General features: G+C 36.0%; 1 protein-coding gene across 2 annotated transcripts in view; it reads right to left on the bottom strand.

Annotated features, from left to right (window-relative positions):
• Window positions 1-295: 295 nt before the first annotated feature.
• Window positions 296-17622, bottom strand: part of NUP107 (nucleoporin 107) — a 28542-nt gene continuing 11215 nt past the window's right edge. For both annotated transcript variants that reach the window (XM_072034693.1, XM_072034701.1), the window contains 18 exons: window positions 16810-16888; window positions 15528-15641; window positions 13506-13596; window positions 12409-12485; window positions 11802-11861; window positions 9977-10122; window positions 9816-9864; window positions 8610-8679; window positions 8051-8169; window positions 5722-5760; window positions 5243-5393; window positions 4603-4709; window positions 3506-3608; window positions 3094-3254; window positions 2718-2843; window positions 1880-1993; window positions 1416-1583; window positions 296-619 (listed from right to left, as the gene is read on the bottom strand). In XM_072034693.1, the coding sequence (XP_071890794.1) occupies window positions 512-619; window positions 1416-1583; window positions 1880-1993; window positions 2718-2843; window positions 3094-3254; window positions 3506-3608; window positions 4603-4709; window positions 5243-5393; window positions 5722-5760; window positions 8051-8169; window positions 8610-8679; window positions 9816-9864; window positions 9977-10122; window positions 11802-11861; window positions 12409-12485; window positions 13506-13596; window positions 15528-15641; window positions 16810-16888 (1882 nt within the window). In that variant the 3' untranslated portion in view covers window positions 296-511. The remainder of the gene's footprint in view (window positions 620-1415; window positions 1584-1879; window positions 1994-2717; window positions 2844-3093; window positions 3255-3505; window positions 3609-4602; window positions 4710-5242; window positions 5394-5721; window positions 5761-8050; window positions 8170-8609; window positions 8680-9815; window positions 9865-9976; window positions 10123-11801; window positions 11862-12408; window positions 12486-13505; window positions 13597-15527; window positions 15642-16809; window positions 16889-17622) is intronic.

The following is a 17622-nucleotide window of genomic DNA, read 5'->3' as shown; positions in this document are numbered from 1 at the left end:
AGGTGGTGGGGTCACTGTCCCTGGGGGTGCTCAAGGACAGGCTGGACGTGGTGCTTGGGGACACGGTTCAGTGGGTGACATTGCTATTAGGGTGATGGTTGGACCATATGAACCTGGAGGGCTTTTCCAACCCTAATGACTCTATGCCTCCTCATCCCTTTTTCACCCACCCTTTGCACATTCTCCTGCTGCTGAATAATGCTTCTGCTCTAGAGGGAATGCCTCAGCAGTGCACTGAAGTGGAGGTTCACGCTCTCCCCATACACAGACAGTTTAAATTAGAATGAACACCATGTTTGAAAACCACTTTTATTAGAAAAAAATACAAAAGAGGGCATGTAACAAATATCCTCTCACGTTGGTCAGGCTTTGTCACGTTCATAACTTAAAGCTGAGCTGTTGTTTTTCTTTAAGCAAAGATCAGAACAGCTTCACTGAGGTTTTGTTGTTCTTGTAATCGATGTGTCTAAACTTCATGTTCAGAAGTCTTTGCAAGTATCTACACAAAAATCTATGACTGAATTTCATAGCCCAGTGGATCGAGGTCCTGGTCCAGAAGCATCAGAGAAGATTCCCTCAGTTTCTGTAAAAGTTTTTTGAGTTCTTCTTTTGAAAACACCTAAAAATAAAAAACACTCAATTGAGTTATATTTCTGTACGACGAATTGCATTGATATCAAAATAAATGGTGGTTGACTGAGTTACACAATGTTTTCATTTATTTTTCATTTAGGACAGTGTCCAAAACAGACATTTCAGAATGGCATTTATTAAGGGACGGGAAGCTAGTGGCAGTATTCAAAACCTGCAAGTAACATCAAGACAATTCTGTCTTATGACTACTACGAAAATTATTGGGAAACAGTGTTCCTGTTATTGCTGCACATTGTATTAAGCCAATCCATGTAAATGCATCACAGTATTTTTCTTAGTGTTGATGGTTCTCATCAGGTTTCTTTTTTTGGGGGGGGGAGGGAGCAAGGGACATTGTGCCTTTTTTGGTGATATATTTTGGCGGATTGTTTTTCAGGGTCTTGGAGGGAGAGGTTAGGTAAACCACATACTCCAAAATGAAACATGCTTATAAAATGTTCTGAAATGTAATAGGAAAAAAATCAGTTACAGTTTTACAGCTCAACTTATTTCAATAGCCCTCATCCAAAAATTAGTAACCGCACTACTCAGAAAAACTGAGTTATCATCTTCAGTGATGATGAATTTCAAATTTAATTCCTAGATTGCTTTCAGTCAGCACACAAAGAAAGCCTTTACTACTGCAGCAAATGGGAAGAGATGAAGAAACTGAGGATGTTCAGTACCATATGGTATCTTCCTTTCTGAATAGAAGCTTTTCCCACAGTCAACCCACAGAAGTTTTAATTGGAAGCCAAGCTGTCTAGAGCTCAGTAACTCACCGTATAAAGCTTGTGTCGCTCAGAAGCGACCATGTCAGCCAATCTCAGGCACTCCTGATACTGTCCAGTACTGTGTAACACCGTGTGCAGTAAAAAGCACATCATCGGCAGACACAGCTTGCGCAGCAAAATCATCTGATGTGTTCGTTCAGGGTCATCCTCAGCATCCTTAGCATAGCAAAACATGAATGAGTATTATGAGTATTTACCTTTAAAAGGCAACTCCACACAATCATGCAATTAGCAGTATCAGAGGCAAAAAACTGGGCTAACCAGCCTAGACTGGCTTGCCAGATCTGATCTATAAAGTAAGTGAAGGGGAAGCAATCTGAAACCGGTCACAGCAAGGCCAGAGAGAATTACTGCTGAGTAAACACAAGGACGTCAAGCTAAAGATGACAAAGGTACAGCTGGGTACGATCCAGCGTTTGTGGTTTATGCCATGATATAAAAGTTCATTTTACCTCTCTAACATCAACCATCCATCCTCCATCAACAAACAGCAACACGTTGTACATTTTCTCTTTCACATCAGCTGTAAGAGCATCCAAGAGACCTTTCCAAATACCGTAGTCCACCTGGCAAAGAAAAAAAAAATTTGCTGCGAGACAGGATAATTTCCGAGGCTATTTTAACACAGAACCTTCACCTTGCATATAGCAGCTAGCACAGCTCTAATTCAAATTACAATCTTGAGCCAATGGCTAAAACTTAGCCTGCTGCTAACTGCCATCACCACTTCATTCCCTGTACCGAGTATCAAAAAATTGTTCAGGAACAGTCAAAGCCACTAGAAGAAGCTAGCTTTAAATAATTTATTCTGTCATGCTTATAAAAACAATACTTGAATAAACTGAATATAGCATACTCATACTGGACAGATATCCAAAAAGAACTTCTAAAAAAAAGAAAGAAAAAAAAACACCAAAACACAGCAGCATCTTTCAGAAATGAAAATGTGACAAATAAAACACAAAACAGCCTTCATCCTCCACTTCTAGGGAATGGTTAATAGCAAAATCAAGTAGTCAGATGTATTTATAACGCTGACACATATAATGAATATTTACCATATGGTATTGTAAGTACAGCTGTCACATAAGAAAGAAGCCTGAGAATTTATTGTGCAGCTGCCTTACTATTCTTCTGTTTTATACTTCCCCTTTTCAGCACAGAAACAAGGTGTTTTATAATAGAGTTCTTATGCAAGATGAGTTAGCAGACTTCTGTTTGGTTAAACTAAGACTGCCTCCTATGCAAGAATATAAATATTTATAGTAAATAACTGGAAATTTTACCTACCTCATACTTTTTCTCTTTATGTTCATGGGCCACTTTTTCAGTAAAACTTGCTTGCGGCACCAAAGAAGGCTTCTGCGGAGCTGAGTTCATGTGTTTAAACCATTCATTGAAGGTTTCATGGGCTTCCTGGATTGCATTGGGAACAATGGACATTTTTCACTCATTTTTAAGAATGTCATTAAATGCACCAAAAGCCAAAATTTACTTTGTAACAAGTATATAAAGGACCTCACTATTTTGTAAACTTTCAGCTACAGTGCATCCAGGAATCAGAAATCAAATCAAATGGACAGTTTAAAATCTCACCACCGAGGCAAAGCCACCCTTATTTTTAAGTAATAACTTGAGTACGGTTGGAACTATATTTGAAACTCACCAAATATGCCCGAATACACAAATGTTCTCTTATGGCATTGTCATCTTCAGCTGGAAGTGAAGTCTCCATTCCCTGTTCTTCCCATTGGTTATATATTTCTGCTATAGAGTCTTGGGGAATCTTCACAAACACATCTTTTGCAGCTTCATGTTTCTTGGATGCTACAAGAATGCAAACTGAGTGTCAACAATGTTGTACTTACCATACTTTATTTGTATAAAAAGACAAACTGTACCACAATTGTTCATTAAAAGTAAAAAAGATGGATCAGACTGTGCTCTCTCTACTATATTGCCCATACTTTTTAGCAGACTAGATTCAAAGTTACATAAAATGTAATCCCAATAGTCAATGAGAACTAAAAAAAGCCTATAGAGAACAAAAAGCCTATAGTATTTGTGAAGTGTATTACCCAAGAACTTCCTCATGATTGCATTGCTTTGCTTAAGTGCTTCTGCCCTCTGTGCGGGATCAAATACGAGCCAGTCAATTACATCTATTTTCAGCCGATCCACCTGTAAAAGCCAACATATTAGATTCACCAACATTTCAAGCATACAGATGGTGTTAAATACAATGAATCAGGTCAACAAAACACGCAAGTTTCTAGAGATCTTTGGACAGCATTTTAACTAGTAAGAATCACTTTATTCATATGTTTTGTATGAAAAGCTTACAAAACAAGCTCTGCAGTCGAGATTCAGCCAAAATCCATTTCCAAGTATTGCCAAGACTTTCAGACCAACGGATGAGCAACAACTCTCAAGAGTTTTTATGGATTACCTTGCACCTTCCTCAAACTTTATATGAACGCTCTGCATAAACATGGTTTATGGAACCCTTGCTATAAACTTGAGGGGTTCAATCAGCCTGCAAACGGAGTTTTCCAGCTGTTGCCTTAGGTAAGCTTCCCATTTTAGCTCAGGCAGGATGCAAGAGTAAACTTTTTACTAAAGGGCAAAACATTGCTACAAGTTTGCAAACTATCGCTTGCTTTCTAAAGGATACTCTGCAGAAAGAACTCTAGCTATTAACTGCCTTGTGGGCACTAAAGCACTGGACTGGATCCAGCTGAATCAGTAATGACAAAAAACCTGTCAGTAAGGCTATGTGTGTAGTAGCTAGAATATATTACTGGAACATGTAATGAGGTGCACCTGAGCTCCAAAGTGTCAATCCTCATAATTCTCAGAAGCTAGGATAATACCCTGCTCTTCAGGTACAACATATTTTGTCACAGTTATTTCACTGGCTTTATCTTCAATTACTGCTCTCATACAAGCTGGCTGCTGAATGACACACATCACAGCCCAGATCAAGGAGATGTAGAAACAAAGTTAAGAATTCATTCAATTCACCTCCTCACTTGACTGTATGGAAAGCTTGTTTTCCTCACAGCCTTTTTCGAGACAATTTCCATCATTGTTTAAAGAGAAATTTAGATTATATATGGTAAAGGACTCTGTACTTTTCCGGAAATCAGAGTATCTGCCCAAAAAAGTTACTCACCTCTGTCGTGCCTGTGTCTAACATATGATCATGGTGACTGAATTCACCAGCATCCTTCTTGCGGATGTTTTCAACAACAGTTTTTGTTATCGCTGCAACATCCAGACCTAGGTTAAAAGTATTGTGCAACAGTGATCAGAAATTCAAACTTGCCACTGAATGAATCTCAGACTGTCTGTAGATCTTACTTCTTACTACTAGTAATCAGTCTAGTTATACTCACATTGCCACCCTAAATTACAGGCTTTTGATATAGATAATTTATTGTAGGTATATCTGAGATAACAGAAAACCCCAAACATCAGTCCGTCCTGGACTGCATATAGATCATTTGTCAAACTTCAGAGCGTGTATTTGAGACAGGAAGTGGGCACACAGTTCCTGTTGTGTTTGGACGTGATCCACAAGCAGAAGTGCTATTTAGTTTACTTTACAAAAAGAATTGCAATTCCAGGTTACAGTTAGAAGACCTAATTTAAATACTTGAAGAAGTGATTGGTAAGCTGATTTTATTTAGTTGAAAAATGAAGAGAGACAGGAAGAAAACATCATCTTCATAGCCAGGTCTTGCATTAAGATCTGCTGAAAGACAGCATAACCCATTATATAAAACTATAATTAGAATATCAGCATATCTCACCTGCTTCTCTTGCTAATTCAAGACAGTGGTGGCGTTGATCACTTTCAGTAACATCTTCTAGGAACAGAGCATACTGAGAAACAGATAGCTCTGGGGGCAAGTAGCTAACATAAAATGCTATTAAATCCGTGTGCTTCTCAGATATCAGCCGCTGCAGAATAAAAAGTATGTATTAAAAAAAAGTTATATTCCTCTGTGTAAACACCTAAGTAATGCACATTAATTGATGTGTAACGCAGATGGCTGATTGTTTATTTTCATTGGAAAATTCCATTTATTTCTCAGCTTCTAAGCAAAGGTCAACAGGCTACATCTTATTCAAGTGTTGCTGACAGAAACACTGCATACTCAGCAAGCTTCTTGTATGTATTCAGAGTATGAACTGCCTCATAGCTGCTTCCATCCTGTAGCCTTTAGTCCTTTTTCCTCCTTTTTGTCTAAACTGTCAGAGAAAACAAAATATATTCTTGAAAGCTTACCTGAATGTAGGTCTTCAGGACTTCAACAGACACTTCCTCCTTATTGCAAACAAATATAAATTCAATTTGTATTAAATCGAATGAGATAATGTTGCCAAAAAAAAAAAAGATAGAGAATATACTTTACAGACAACTACTGTAACATGAACACAAGGTTATTTGCTTATCCATGCTTCAGTAACTTACACTTTCCTACAAGCTCAGCTGGAAGAACTGTTTCTCTTACAGTGTGATTAAAAATAGCTAATGTATCTACTGATTCAAAGATTTAGCTTCAAGGAATTTATTTTTCAGCAACTAGTTAATACAGTTCTGGGTCTAACTGGAAAGTTACTTTTTTGTTTGTTTGTTTGTTTTTCTAATCTTCCCAGTTTACTAGATTATTTTTTATTATTACTTAATAAATCCAGTATCATGAAAAGAGGTGACTATTGGAATGTGCTATATGCTCTGCTATACGACAGAAAATTCTGATGTTCCTATACATGGGGTTGATGGAGGGAGACTACTTATCACCTGGCTCATTTATTATAGTCTATACTAAATAATTCCAAATACAGCCTGAACAACTGAGACTGTTTTAGCTAAGAGTCAAGTGTTTGTTACTGAAGAACTATCATTTTAGTTTGAGTTGGTTATCTTGTGTCTATGCAGACCTGTGTACACAGGTAAAAGCAGTTAGTGATACCCCTTGTCAAAGGTTTTAAAAATTAAAAGAAACATCTGCTGAAGTGTATTTAGAATTCCTGTTCAGCCCACAAGATCTGTATCTCTTTTACAGAAACCAGTCAACTGAAAAATCTAAAGTCATTGGATTGTCAGATGCCACAATATAGAAGTTGTAATTGTTCAAATAAAGCAAAGTGCCAGCCCATCTTAAGATGTTTAATTGGTATGTATCTTATTAGTGCTGACTCCAGTGCTATTAGTTCATAAATCACTTTCATATTCCTTAAAGACATTACTGGCAGTGACATCTTCTGTAATCAGCCATATACGGTCCATGAGCTGGGAAATGCTGAAAGCACGCAAACTGCTTTTTGTCAAATTCACATTATCATCTCTAAGTAATATAAAGTAATATAAAAACAAGCTTGCTTTATTTTTTTTTGTCTCTGCACTTTGATATGAACAGTACTTGAGGAGATTTTGCTAAGTTTTCCTCTACCAGCAAGAAAACTAAAAGTACATAAGCACATACCTATATAAATTGTACTCAAAACACCAATTAAGGAATATCATAAAAGCCTGCACAACCTTCTCTTACTTCTGAGGTCTACTGAGATGAATGAGTACCCTTCCTCTAAAATTTTGGAGAAGGTGAATTTACTGGAAGTAACTGACAACTGGTCATCATCCCACAGTGGAATTCACACAGGAAGTTGCATCTATTTTGTTCTCTCTATTAAACATGCTAAGAATTAGTTATACTGCATTGTAGCTTAAAGACCTAGTCTATCAAATTTTGATTCTGGCTAGTATATGTATATTTATAAAATTCATTTATATGTATACATGTATATATGCTTTTTTTTTTTTTTTTTAAAGACACACACATTCTCCTAAATGATAACTAACTTCAAAATCAACTTCATCAGGGGAATGAAGCAATGATTACAAACATGAAAAAAAACCTCAAAGCTGGGTTTAAATCAGCAAAGGAAAACACACATTTGTATTTTGCTGAAATAGGTTATATTCAGAAACTTATACAAGCACTTCTAAATTTTAAAGTAGTAGAAAAGGAGTACTTCTAATTATTTGTGATTGTCTCAGAAAAGAGTAATTGGATCACATAGCTGCATCTGCATTTTTAGCATAAAGTGATTAGGTAGCTAGTAAGCTATACTCACTATGTATTTACAGAAAATACGGAACCGTTTTGGCTAGAAGCAAAAGGAGCCAATTACCTCAAGCAAAACAGCATTTACAAGCTCCCAGCAAAATATACAATTCCAAGATTAGTGCTTAAAATCAGGTTATATTAATAGCATCGTGGCTGTTATTAATTAGCCTAACCTTGAATTTTGAGTCAGGCCCTTCTCAACAAAAGGCTTATAAATAGAACCCACCAACCTCAAAAATATTTTCAAGCTGAATTGCAGGGGAAAAGCACTCTTTTTAAATTTTATTCTTTTAAAATTTTGATTGTTTTGATACCCTTTTTAAATTTTGATTGTTGTGCTTTGGTTCCAAGATCAACAAATACACTACAAGCATGCAGCTCCTCCTCAGCCTGGTGGTACCATTGTTGCACTAAGTTTATGTATTAACATACACACATTTTTAATTCAAACAGTAGATATTGCTACGAGAACAAATCACTCACCTTAGTCTGCAGGCCCAAAGTGCGGAAAAACAGAATAAGATGTGTCATGAAACGAAGGAGGTGCCCTGGCAGCACACTTCTCTCTTTAGAAAGCCATTTGCTGAATTCTTCCATTAAACCTGTAGACACCCAGGAAATGTCTGTTATTAGTCATATCCTGGGAAAATGCCTAAGAAATATTTCAAAAGCTCTGCATCTACTCAACAAACATAATTTAGCCTCAGAAGTGCAATAAAACAGAACAGCAACAGTTTGGTAAATATTCAGTTGTTTGGCTTAAATATCTGCTTGAACTTCGTCATTTCTCAGAAAAAGTTGCAGCACCATTCGCACATACATTCTGACACATTTACATGATTTCATGTCTTCTTTGAAAACTATTTTGTGTGTCAAACTGCAGAAAGTCTCTATAGTTCTTGATTAAAGAAGCAGCTTAGCTTTTAGGTGGAGTTTGCCTACTGTGTGTTTCTACATTCCATTCGCATATAAAGATTCTGGAAAGGTCACTAGAAATAATGTAGTCAGTTGACATTTAAAAATCACTTAGAGAAAAGCTCACCATCCACATCTCCCAGTATAATGAATTTCTGAATCACATGGTAGTGTTCTTGGTTCTCCTCTATAACCCTCTAGGGAAGAAAAAGGAAAGTTCAAACTGTGAATATAATCTTATAGCACAATATATAAAGAAAGCAAAGTTATAAATAAAGCAAGGGTTCCTTAGGGAAAAAAGCTATTCTATTTCAAAGGGTATTCTGCATAAAAAGCAGAAGAAAATATACCTGTTATCTCTATGTCAAATTACAAGAATATTGACAAACTGAAAGATACAGAACCAGAATATAGATCTGTGAAGTTCATACTTTCATGTAACGGAAGAAATTCAAGACCAAGGGCTTTTTGCTTTGAAGAGGAGAATAAGTAGCAATGTTACAGAGAGTAGATTCTACAAAGCCATAGAAAAAGCAACATTTTGTATAAAGATGTAAAGAAAAGGCCTGTGAAACTTATTTAAGGAAAAGACTTTTTTTCTGTAGAGGAACTAATACATGACATACAATTCAACTGCACCTGTGAAATTGCTGTGTGGTGAGAACAGCACTAACAGGCTATGGCAGCTGGGTGTATCTGGCTAACCCAATCGACCTGTAAGCTGTCCTTCAGCATGTCTTTGTCTTAGCAATATGATGAGTACTATGTCTGTTCCACCAATGGAACGGATTTGATTCCCTTGAATTGATTTCATCAAATCTACCTTCAATTTAATATTTACAAAATTAACAGGTAAGTTATATATTCTATCTCAAATTAAATAAATACCCTAAGTGTAAAGAAGAAACAGTCTGCTTATGCAAATACGCTTCTTAATTTTCAAAGACCTGTTCTGAAACATGCACTCAAGCCTCCTACAAAGAAAACTGCATGAAATCAATCCTTGCACATTCTGTCGAAGTGTTAAATAGGTGATTTACTTTGTCTGCTTTGCATGCCTTACAGCACTTGCTAGTACCCTGTTTCTTTAGCAAATCTAGTTAGCTTAGCAGACACAGGACAAGACAAAACCTGCATCTTTTTCATCATTAAAAGGTGGCAAAAAAAACCAACACTATCTGAATTGAAGAAGTACACAGTACAAAGATATAAACCTATAACAAACCAGCCACTGTACGTATCTGAACATTTCATTAAACGGTGGAGTATAAGTACAACCTAGTGAGTAATTAAAAATAGTAAATAATGAGCAGAAACTGTAATTAATACATACCTTTTTGTCTGTTGCTTGAAGTTCTTCAAAAACTTTTTCTGAAGTCCAACTTCAAAGTAGGAGAAAAAAGGCAAAAAAAAACACATTAGCTTGAGTATTGCAAAAGGATCACACAGGATCTTTTGTTGAGCGTAGGAAAGTATTTGTTACTTAAAACTTACTTGGTTTCTAAATACTCTCTAGGGAGCTCTTCCGTCTCCTCTGTAGCTACTACTGACGTTCGGATTTCTTGCTCCACAAGAGTATCTACCATGACCCTGAAATATGCCCAGACAGTATCTTCCCAGGTATCACAAACTGGAAGAAGCTATGCATATAAACAAAACAAAAGAGTAAAAGTTATGAGAGATTGAGAACCATCAGAATCCAAACATAGCGACTGTAATTTAGGGTCAGAATTTGTTCTGTCAAAGCAGACTGAAGACCATCTCGAGCAGCAACCGTTCCTTCATTAGTGCAGGATACAGTAATGAAGGACAATTTACAATAAAAGAATCCTTTCACTAAGTAATGCTCTACTTCCTTGACTATTTTAAATCAAAGGTTGTCAAAATAAATACTCCTATTTCCTCCTTTCACAGGTGACACCACTTTGACACCATTCCCTCTCTTGTGTAACAGCTCAGATAACCAGTACAGATGAAAACTGAACTCCACTTCTCTACCGGGTCATTTGTCAACAGGATCACTTTGCCGTACTGGTTTATGTTATGGTTGCACAAGTCACCGTGGAATAATGAAAAGTGAAGGGCGGGAGGAAGGTCTTTGCATCAGTGACACCTTGGAAGTCTTTGAACTATGTTACTTTATTCAGAAACTAAGAGGATACAGATACACACAGAAATTATATATACATAATAATGTATATAAGTAACACACACACACACAAATATAAATATATTAATTCTCACTACACCTCTAAAATTGGTAACATGACGTTTGATAAATCTCAGTTTGAGAGATAACCGAGCAGGACAGCCCAGATAATACTATTATAGATAGATTAATAACTGCCTTTGGAGAATAACTTTATATTCAGTTCTTCTCTGAATCTTACTATGCTCTTTCAGCAGAGAAGCCTTGGGACAAGTTCCAGAGACAACCACACACTTCATGAAGCATTTCTATCTTACAGAGATTTTAAAATTACTGAAATTACTGAAAACAACTAATTTCATTAAGTGTGTCTTTCCTCTGCCACAAGAAGGTGAACACTTCTTGCTCCATACATCTGTATTGTTTTATGATGCCTTCTTCTGCCAAAGAACCGATTTTTAAACTTCAATGACTAAAATCAGAAAACATTCACTGTCACCCCTCCCTTTATTTTCGGATTTTTTTTTTTCCTAATACATCATTCTAAGATGGGGGAGGGGGTGTCAATCTCCTCAAGTAGGGGATTATCACTGGTTAATGTAACAGCAAGTAAACCTTTATGATATTGACTGCTACTTTCCCATTGTTCTTTAAAAGAAAAATCTCTACTTAGGAGAGCACAACAGTACCTGGAGAATTAAAATTAATAAAAGGGAGAATTACATAAAGATAAAAAAGTATCATACAGAAAAATAAAAACTACTGATTGTGAAATTTCATTACAAAATAACCTGTGGATATACCAACTTGTCTAATGCTTGCAACTTAAAGCACTGACAAATCACAATACTGTGCATGAGCAGAAAAATGACTATATAAGCTCTTAAGTAATACTAAAATGAAAAAGAAATAATACAATGGAATTAGAATGGATTGTACTGCCAGCTAGCATGAATGATACTAACAGAAGTCGATCAAGTATATTTAGCTAAGGCATGAAAATCCTAGAGATCACATTGACTAAAGCAGAACTGTTTGCCATTCTCATATTAACTAGATTTTTGAAAGCACATTAAGCAGTAATTGCAGCATGTCTGATGATGTTATTGTCACATATAAGAACCAAAACGCACAACTATCAAACACCATTCACTAGGAGGCTTGACATACCTGTTTGAGGTTTCCACTGAGTGCTGCATAGATTGCTCTCTCATATCTATTAAACTGCTCCTAAAATAAGCAGTTGAAAACATAACTTTGAGTTAAAAAGCATGGATGTTTCCTGATCACTTTACATTTTATTAGTGATTAATCCATTACAAAATGTTCCACTTGCTTCCGAAAAAACAACAAACAAATAAAAAGAAATTGGAAAATTCCCAGACATATCAGGGGCCAAAATACAAATAGCAAGTGACTTCCCCTTCTGTAGCAAAACATTGTAACTTATCTGAAAAATTTGCATGTATCTGGAAAGACAACAATGTTTTTTCCTTTCCCAATCAACCGAGTCAAGATGAAAATCAAAGTCAGTGTGAGCATTTTCACTTTCAACCAAATAAAAAAAGACACTTCCTAAGCCTTAAAAATTGATGACAATTATGTAGATTTTTCACTGTAAGACATAACTATATTATTTCAGGAGTCCTCTTAGAAAAGTTAAAAAATCCTTGCAAATCCTAGAAGCAGCAAACACAAACGGTAGGTTTACTTAAAATCATGTTATCGAGTTTGAAGAAATTCATCTTTAATATCAAGCAAATTAACATCAACTTACCTCTTCAGCCATACGCCAACAACTTATTTTCCAAATGCACCTGTATGGATTCCCTTCAACGGGCTCCAGCTCTCTTCCTATATGCAAAGGATAATTAAACAAATATACTATTAAAAAAATAAAGAGAAAACAGTGACAAGGTAAAACCTATTTTCTGTTATTAACCCTATCCCAATCCCTAACCCTGTCCCTTTGAAACTCTTCCCAAAGCTTCTCAATCCTTTTGACTGGGCTGCGGGGTAGCTTTTCTGGGAAGCCTGGTAAATGCACAACTAAAAATTACAGTATTTTAAGTATTTACCTGCTATTTAGCCTTGCAAAAAATTGTTGTTTTGACTGCAGCATATCTATTTACATTTAGAAAACACAGAGTTAAGGAGCAAATATTTTTTAGGAGTATAAGCATCTAATAAATGCTGCTATTCTGCAGGCCTCTGCATGAGCGTACATCATGGAAAAAAAAAACAATACATGACTGCAGACTAGGTGGATAACACTCAAAACAAGGCTAGGACGCCAGTGAGTTGCGCAGATAAAAATAGTGGAATATCAGGATTCAAAAAGTAGGAAAACAGTATGCCTCCCAGTACCAGCTGTGACTAGCATATAAGATATGTTCTTAAATCCTTTGGTGTCCAAATATTATAAAAAAATATTTTTTTCCTTCATTTACATTTGCTGAACTCAAGTCCTACTGTATCTTTCTGAAGCTTTTTTTTTCTTCAGTCTGTAAGCAATGACACCTTTGCTAGAAGGCAGAAGTCAGATGTTGAGAAAATACATAATGAAACATTATATGGTAGTGGAAAAGATCTGTATGGAATTCCTAGACAGCTGTTTCCTAGCCATTATGCTTTCTTTTCAAAAAAGAAAATGACTTTACCGTGTTAAGTGGATTCAGTGTGCTCAAACCTTCAACTAAAATGATTGCATATTAGTTTTTATGTAGGTTCAACAGACATGGTAAAAACATTTTAGATATAAGAAAGGCCCTGAAGATGTAAAGAAAAAACAATTTCTTTTTGCTAGAGACAGACATTAAGAGAAAGCCCTCTTCCGTATTTTTATACATCTCAAGTGCATTTGGAAGCAGATACCTCCATTTCTGTTAGGATCGTGATACAATTTCCATCCTTCCAAAGTTGCTGCTCTCCAGGCCTGACCACATCGTTTGCATAAGCGTTGTGCCTGAAAAACAATGCATTTTCTCAGTAATGGACTTCAAGGTAGGAAACCCACCAGTTTCTCCATTAAAAATGTAAATATTATTAAAATAGCTAACTTGCATAGAGATTGTAATACAAAAAAAAAAAGAAATAAACAAAGAACCTTAAACTCAAAAGAACTGAGAGTTGAAAGTCAGTAAAAACTCATTAGCTTGTTTTTCACTAAACGTTTCAGTTTTTCTGCCAGTACTTAGAGCAATATAAGAAATATGCTACAGTCCCACTATACTAGCTTAGACAGCTGTTACACATCCTTCTGATAAGCTCACTTTAAGATATCATCTTGTTGCTTAGATGGTCTAATCCATCTCTTCACCTACTTCTCTAATCAACTGAGCTTTCCAAACCCCTCAAGCACTTCTAAAACCAGCAATCCTAATTTTCCCATGATATTCAACAGTCTGCTCACTAGCATGAAAAGGTTTAATTCAAAGCTATTTTGAATAGTGTGGAATGTAAAACAAACTCTGTGAGGAAAAAAAAAAAGCAACAAAGCTTGCTTAGAATTCTAATCCTACACCTCTGAAAAAAAAATCAGCTACAGATTATCTGATTAGTCTGACTGGTATCATTCCAACACTAACAAAACACCGAACAGCAAGAGAAACTGCAATACGTGGCCTTGGTTTGTTTAGCTAACCTCCATTTGCCTCATGCTGAAAAGGCTGCAGACATCCAACCATTTTGGGAACGGTAACAAACAAAAGAACAGACAAACAAGCCAACACGTTGGTCTAGCTTAGGAGCTGTGCATTACATGTGGTAATGTAAATTAACCAAGATTCACTGTTAGTTCAGATTAAACTCTAAATAAACTTATTATTTCAGTAGTGAATAAGCTGCTTTGTGCTTATCAGACAGTAGCAATGTCTAGCAGCTACTGAAGAACAAGTGAAATTGCAGATTTATATTCATACTCTGCAGCAACATAGTCTTGTGCCCATACTATCAGAAAATGAACGGATATGTACCACAGGGGAACAAAACGCTAGCAAGTAACCATTTCCCTAAGTCTAAGGTTTTGGTTACAAGACTCTCACGTTCCTTTTCCTTCCCATTAACCAAATATTCCACGTATGTAGACATTCCATGTATGTAGAGCCCGGTATAAGGGACTGTGTTTCCAACTGAGGTCTTTGACAACACAACTATTTACATGATAAAATCACAAATGCTGCTCTGCAACTGGGAATCTTTATTGAGAACTGCTTTAGGATTGCCTGGATGTTACTCAGATAAGGAATAATGCTAAGTATATGCTACATATATATTTAGTATATTCAGTAAGACAGGGCAACAAGCACAATTGTAGTAAAAGAGTTAATGGAGGAGAATTACAGGCTTTCTAGAATATTCAGATAAAGTCTTCCATAGCTTTTGCTGCTGAAGACCCTGCCAAACAATAAATGTAACAAAACAAAAAGTAGAATGCTAGCCATGACTCTCCCTCAATTCCATTCAGATCATATAATCAAGGGGACATCAGAGGAGCAGAGCAAGTAAAAGTTGCTTATTATTTTATATATTGATTATCAGACATGTGATTAGGTAGTTCTTAAAAAAATCCAACGTGTTTGTCTGGCAATATTTAGTATCAAGCCACTACAGTAAAAAAAAAAAAAATTACACTGTCAAACAACCAAAATATAAAGGTGTAACTTTTCTTTCCATAGCATCTATTCCACACCTGAAATTACTTAACTAAACGCAAGATTTTTTAACTACAATTTCAGCAATTTCACTTTCTTATGGATAATTAATTGAAACTTAAATCCCTACGAGCCAGAATTAAACAGGCATTTTAGTACACAGCTTGTCAATAGCTTTAATAGCAAGATTTTAAAAAAGTTTAACTAGTTAACCAAGAAGATTCTTCCACTTCCCGTGGCTTACCTCATCTTTCATTCCTGCTCTGATGAGAGTGAAGAGATACTTCAATAACCTTGCATCATCTTCTCGATCCAAATCGTCAAGTGGCAGTTTCTGTCTTATAGGAGCATCTGGATCCTGCAAGGAAAAAGGCACCACCCATTCACACAATGCACATCTGCCTCTTCCAATGATTTCCTGTCCTGTTTTATAATTTTGAGTCACATTTTTACGTTGGCACAATATGCTATACAGCCAACATATCTAGCGTGATACTTTCCTGTCTTTCCCCTCTTACTTCTTTTATTCCTATTCTGTTACTATTCCTATCAGAGGGAGCCACTGCAGTCACTTTATTTACTCCACCACCTTTTCTTTGCCTCGGATTTTTCATCTTCAAGTTCTTCTTGTCCTTAAACATCATTTCCCCTTCTGCCTCTCCACCTACCACACAGTCTGTCCTTCTCCACCTTCTCAGAAGCCTTTTCTATAGCTGTACTTGCTTCTACTTAATCAAACAGATTTTCTCAAGCTGCTTTTCAATCAATGCATTGATCACTCCCTAGTCACGTTCATCTTCCATGACTGCCTTGCTGTCAGAGACACTTCATTCTCTCCTTCGACTGGACAGTCTTTTCTTCCCTTGACTTTCCTCCTGTCAGCTTTTACTACAGTAGCTCTAAAGAAATCCCATCATTTATGGGATTTAGTTTCATTGCACTAGTTTCTGTATAACAACAGCATGCCCTTACTTATAAGGGTTTCCACTAACTTCTGTAAACTTTCCTGCTTATGAACATGAGTTCGTTTCAGACAAAATTTACTAATAAAGACATTTATTTCACTACGTAGACCACAGGTACTTGTGCTAGAAAAAGTGATGGCTGAAAGAAAACAGATGTCTACACATCTCAAAAGAACTCCAGAAGTATCCGGGCTCAGCGAGTCTCTTCCACTGCTAATTCCTTTACAACATGTTCAAACTTCCAATTAAAATCAGTGAAGTTTATTTCATCATCATAAAAAGCTTTTCTAGAATCTCATTCATCTGACAGATCTAATAATGTAATTGTTTTCTTAATTATTCTACAACATTCAACTTCAACGCTAACATCATCTCCTCAGCTAGTCCTTACTGCTTCACAACTTCTGTACTGATTTTCACCTTTTCCAGCTTAGCGTTCTGCAATTTTTAGATACCAGGACTTTATAAAAATTGGTGGAATTCTGTGAAAATAACATATATGCTCTCTAATTCAATTTATATCCATTTTGAAACCAAGTCTTAAATTTAAATAAAACTTACCAATTCTGTTACGAGAGCTCTAGAACTTCCTGTGTATGTACCTAACTGTCGCTGCTTCAGGACATGTAGTGTATTCTCCCTGAAAGCAATTAAATGCTCTTCAGAAAAAAAAAGGCTTTAGAGCAACCACATTTTAATAAGACACAAATATTAAAAAATACTTAATACTTGTGAGTAAGTGGAACAGGATTACAGAAAAGACATACCTGGTTTGGTTTGTGTATCAATGGACTGCGTTAGTGAAAATGTAAAATTTCACTAAAAGTATAATAATGGAATCAATTCCCATAGCTTTGATTTCTTTCAAAAGCACCCATTATTCTAATCATTCACGTATTTAAACTGTGAACTGATTTCTCCATGAGCAAAATTTCTCATTAGTATTCACTGTAGTCAGTCTAGGACAGAAATTCAAATCATGTTGAACATGATTCCAAAAGCCTGTATTCACTCATCCACTGAAACCAAGTTTACTCTAGGCAACTAGAATCACAAGCAGGCTTTGGTCTTTTCTGCCATAATATCCACCATCGTTAAAAAAAGATTACAAATAATGACTTCTGAGGATCAATGACACAAAGTGATGACAAGAACTTGAACAGGCAAGAAGTAAAGACAAAGAACTGAACACCTGAGAAACAAGTAAGAAAGGTTTTATCTAGCATAAATAACAGGTTGAACAGCAGGTGACCCTCTCTTACTATTCCCTATTATGAAAAAATGAAATCATCTTGTTAAAGAGTAAATTAAATTGTTTTCATGGCTTTCCTTTCATCCTCCCAAAAGCAGCACTTGACATTTGAGAAGACATCC

Source organism: Anas platyrhynchos, chromosome 1 (genome assembly GCF_047663525.1).
Source record: "Anas platyrhynchos isolate ZD024472 breed Pekin duck chromosome 1, IASCAAS_PekinDuck_T2T, whole genome shotgun sequence".
NCBI lineage: Eukaryota > Metazoa > Chordata > Aves > Anseriformes > Anatidae > Anas > Anas platyrhynchos.
Note: the sequence above shows the minus strand (reverse complement) of the source record. Positions and strands in the feature narration are given on the sequence as shown.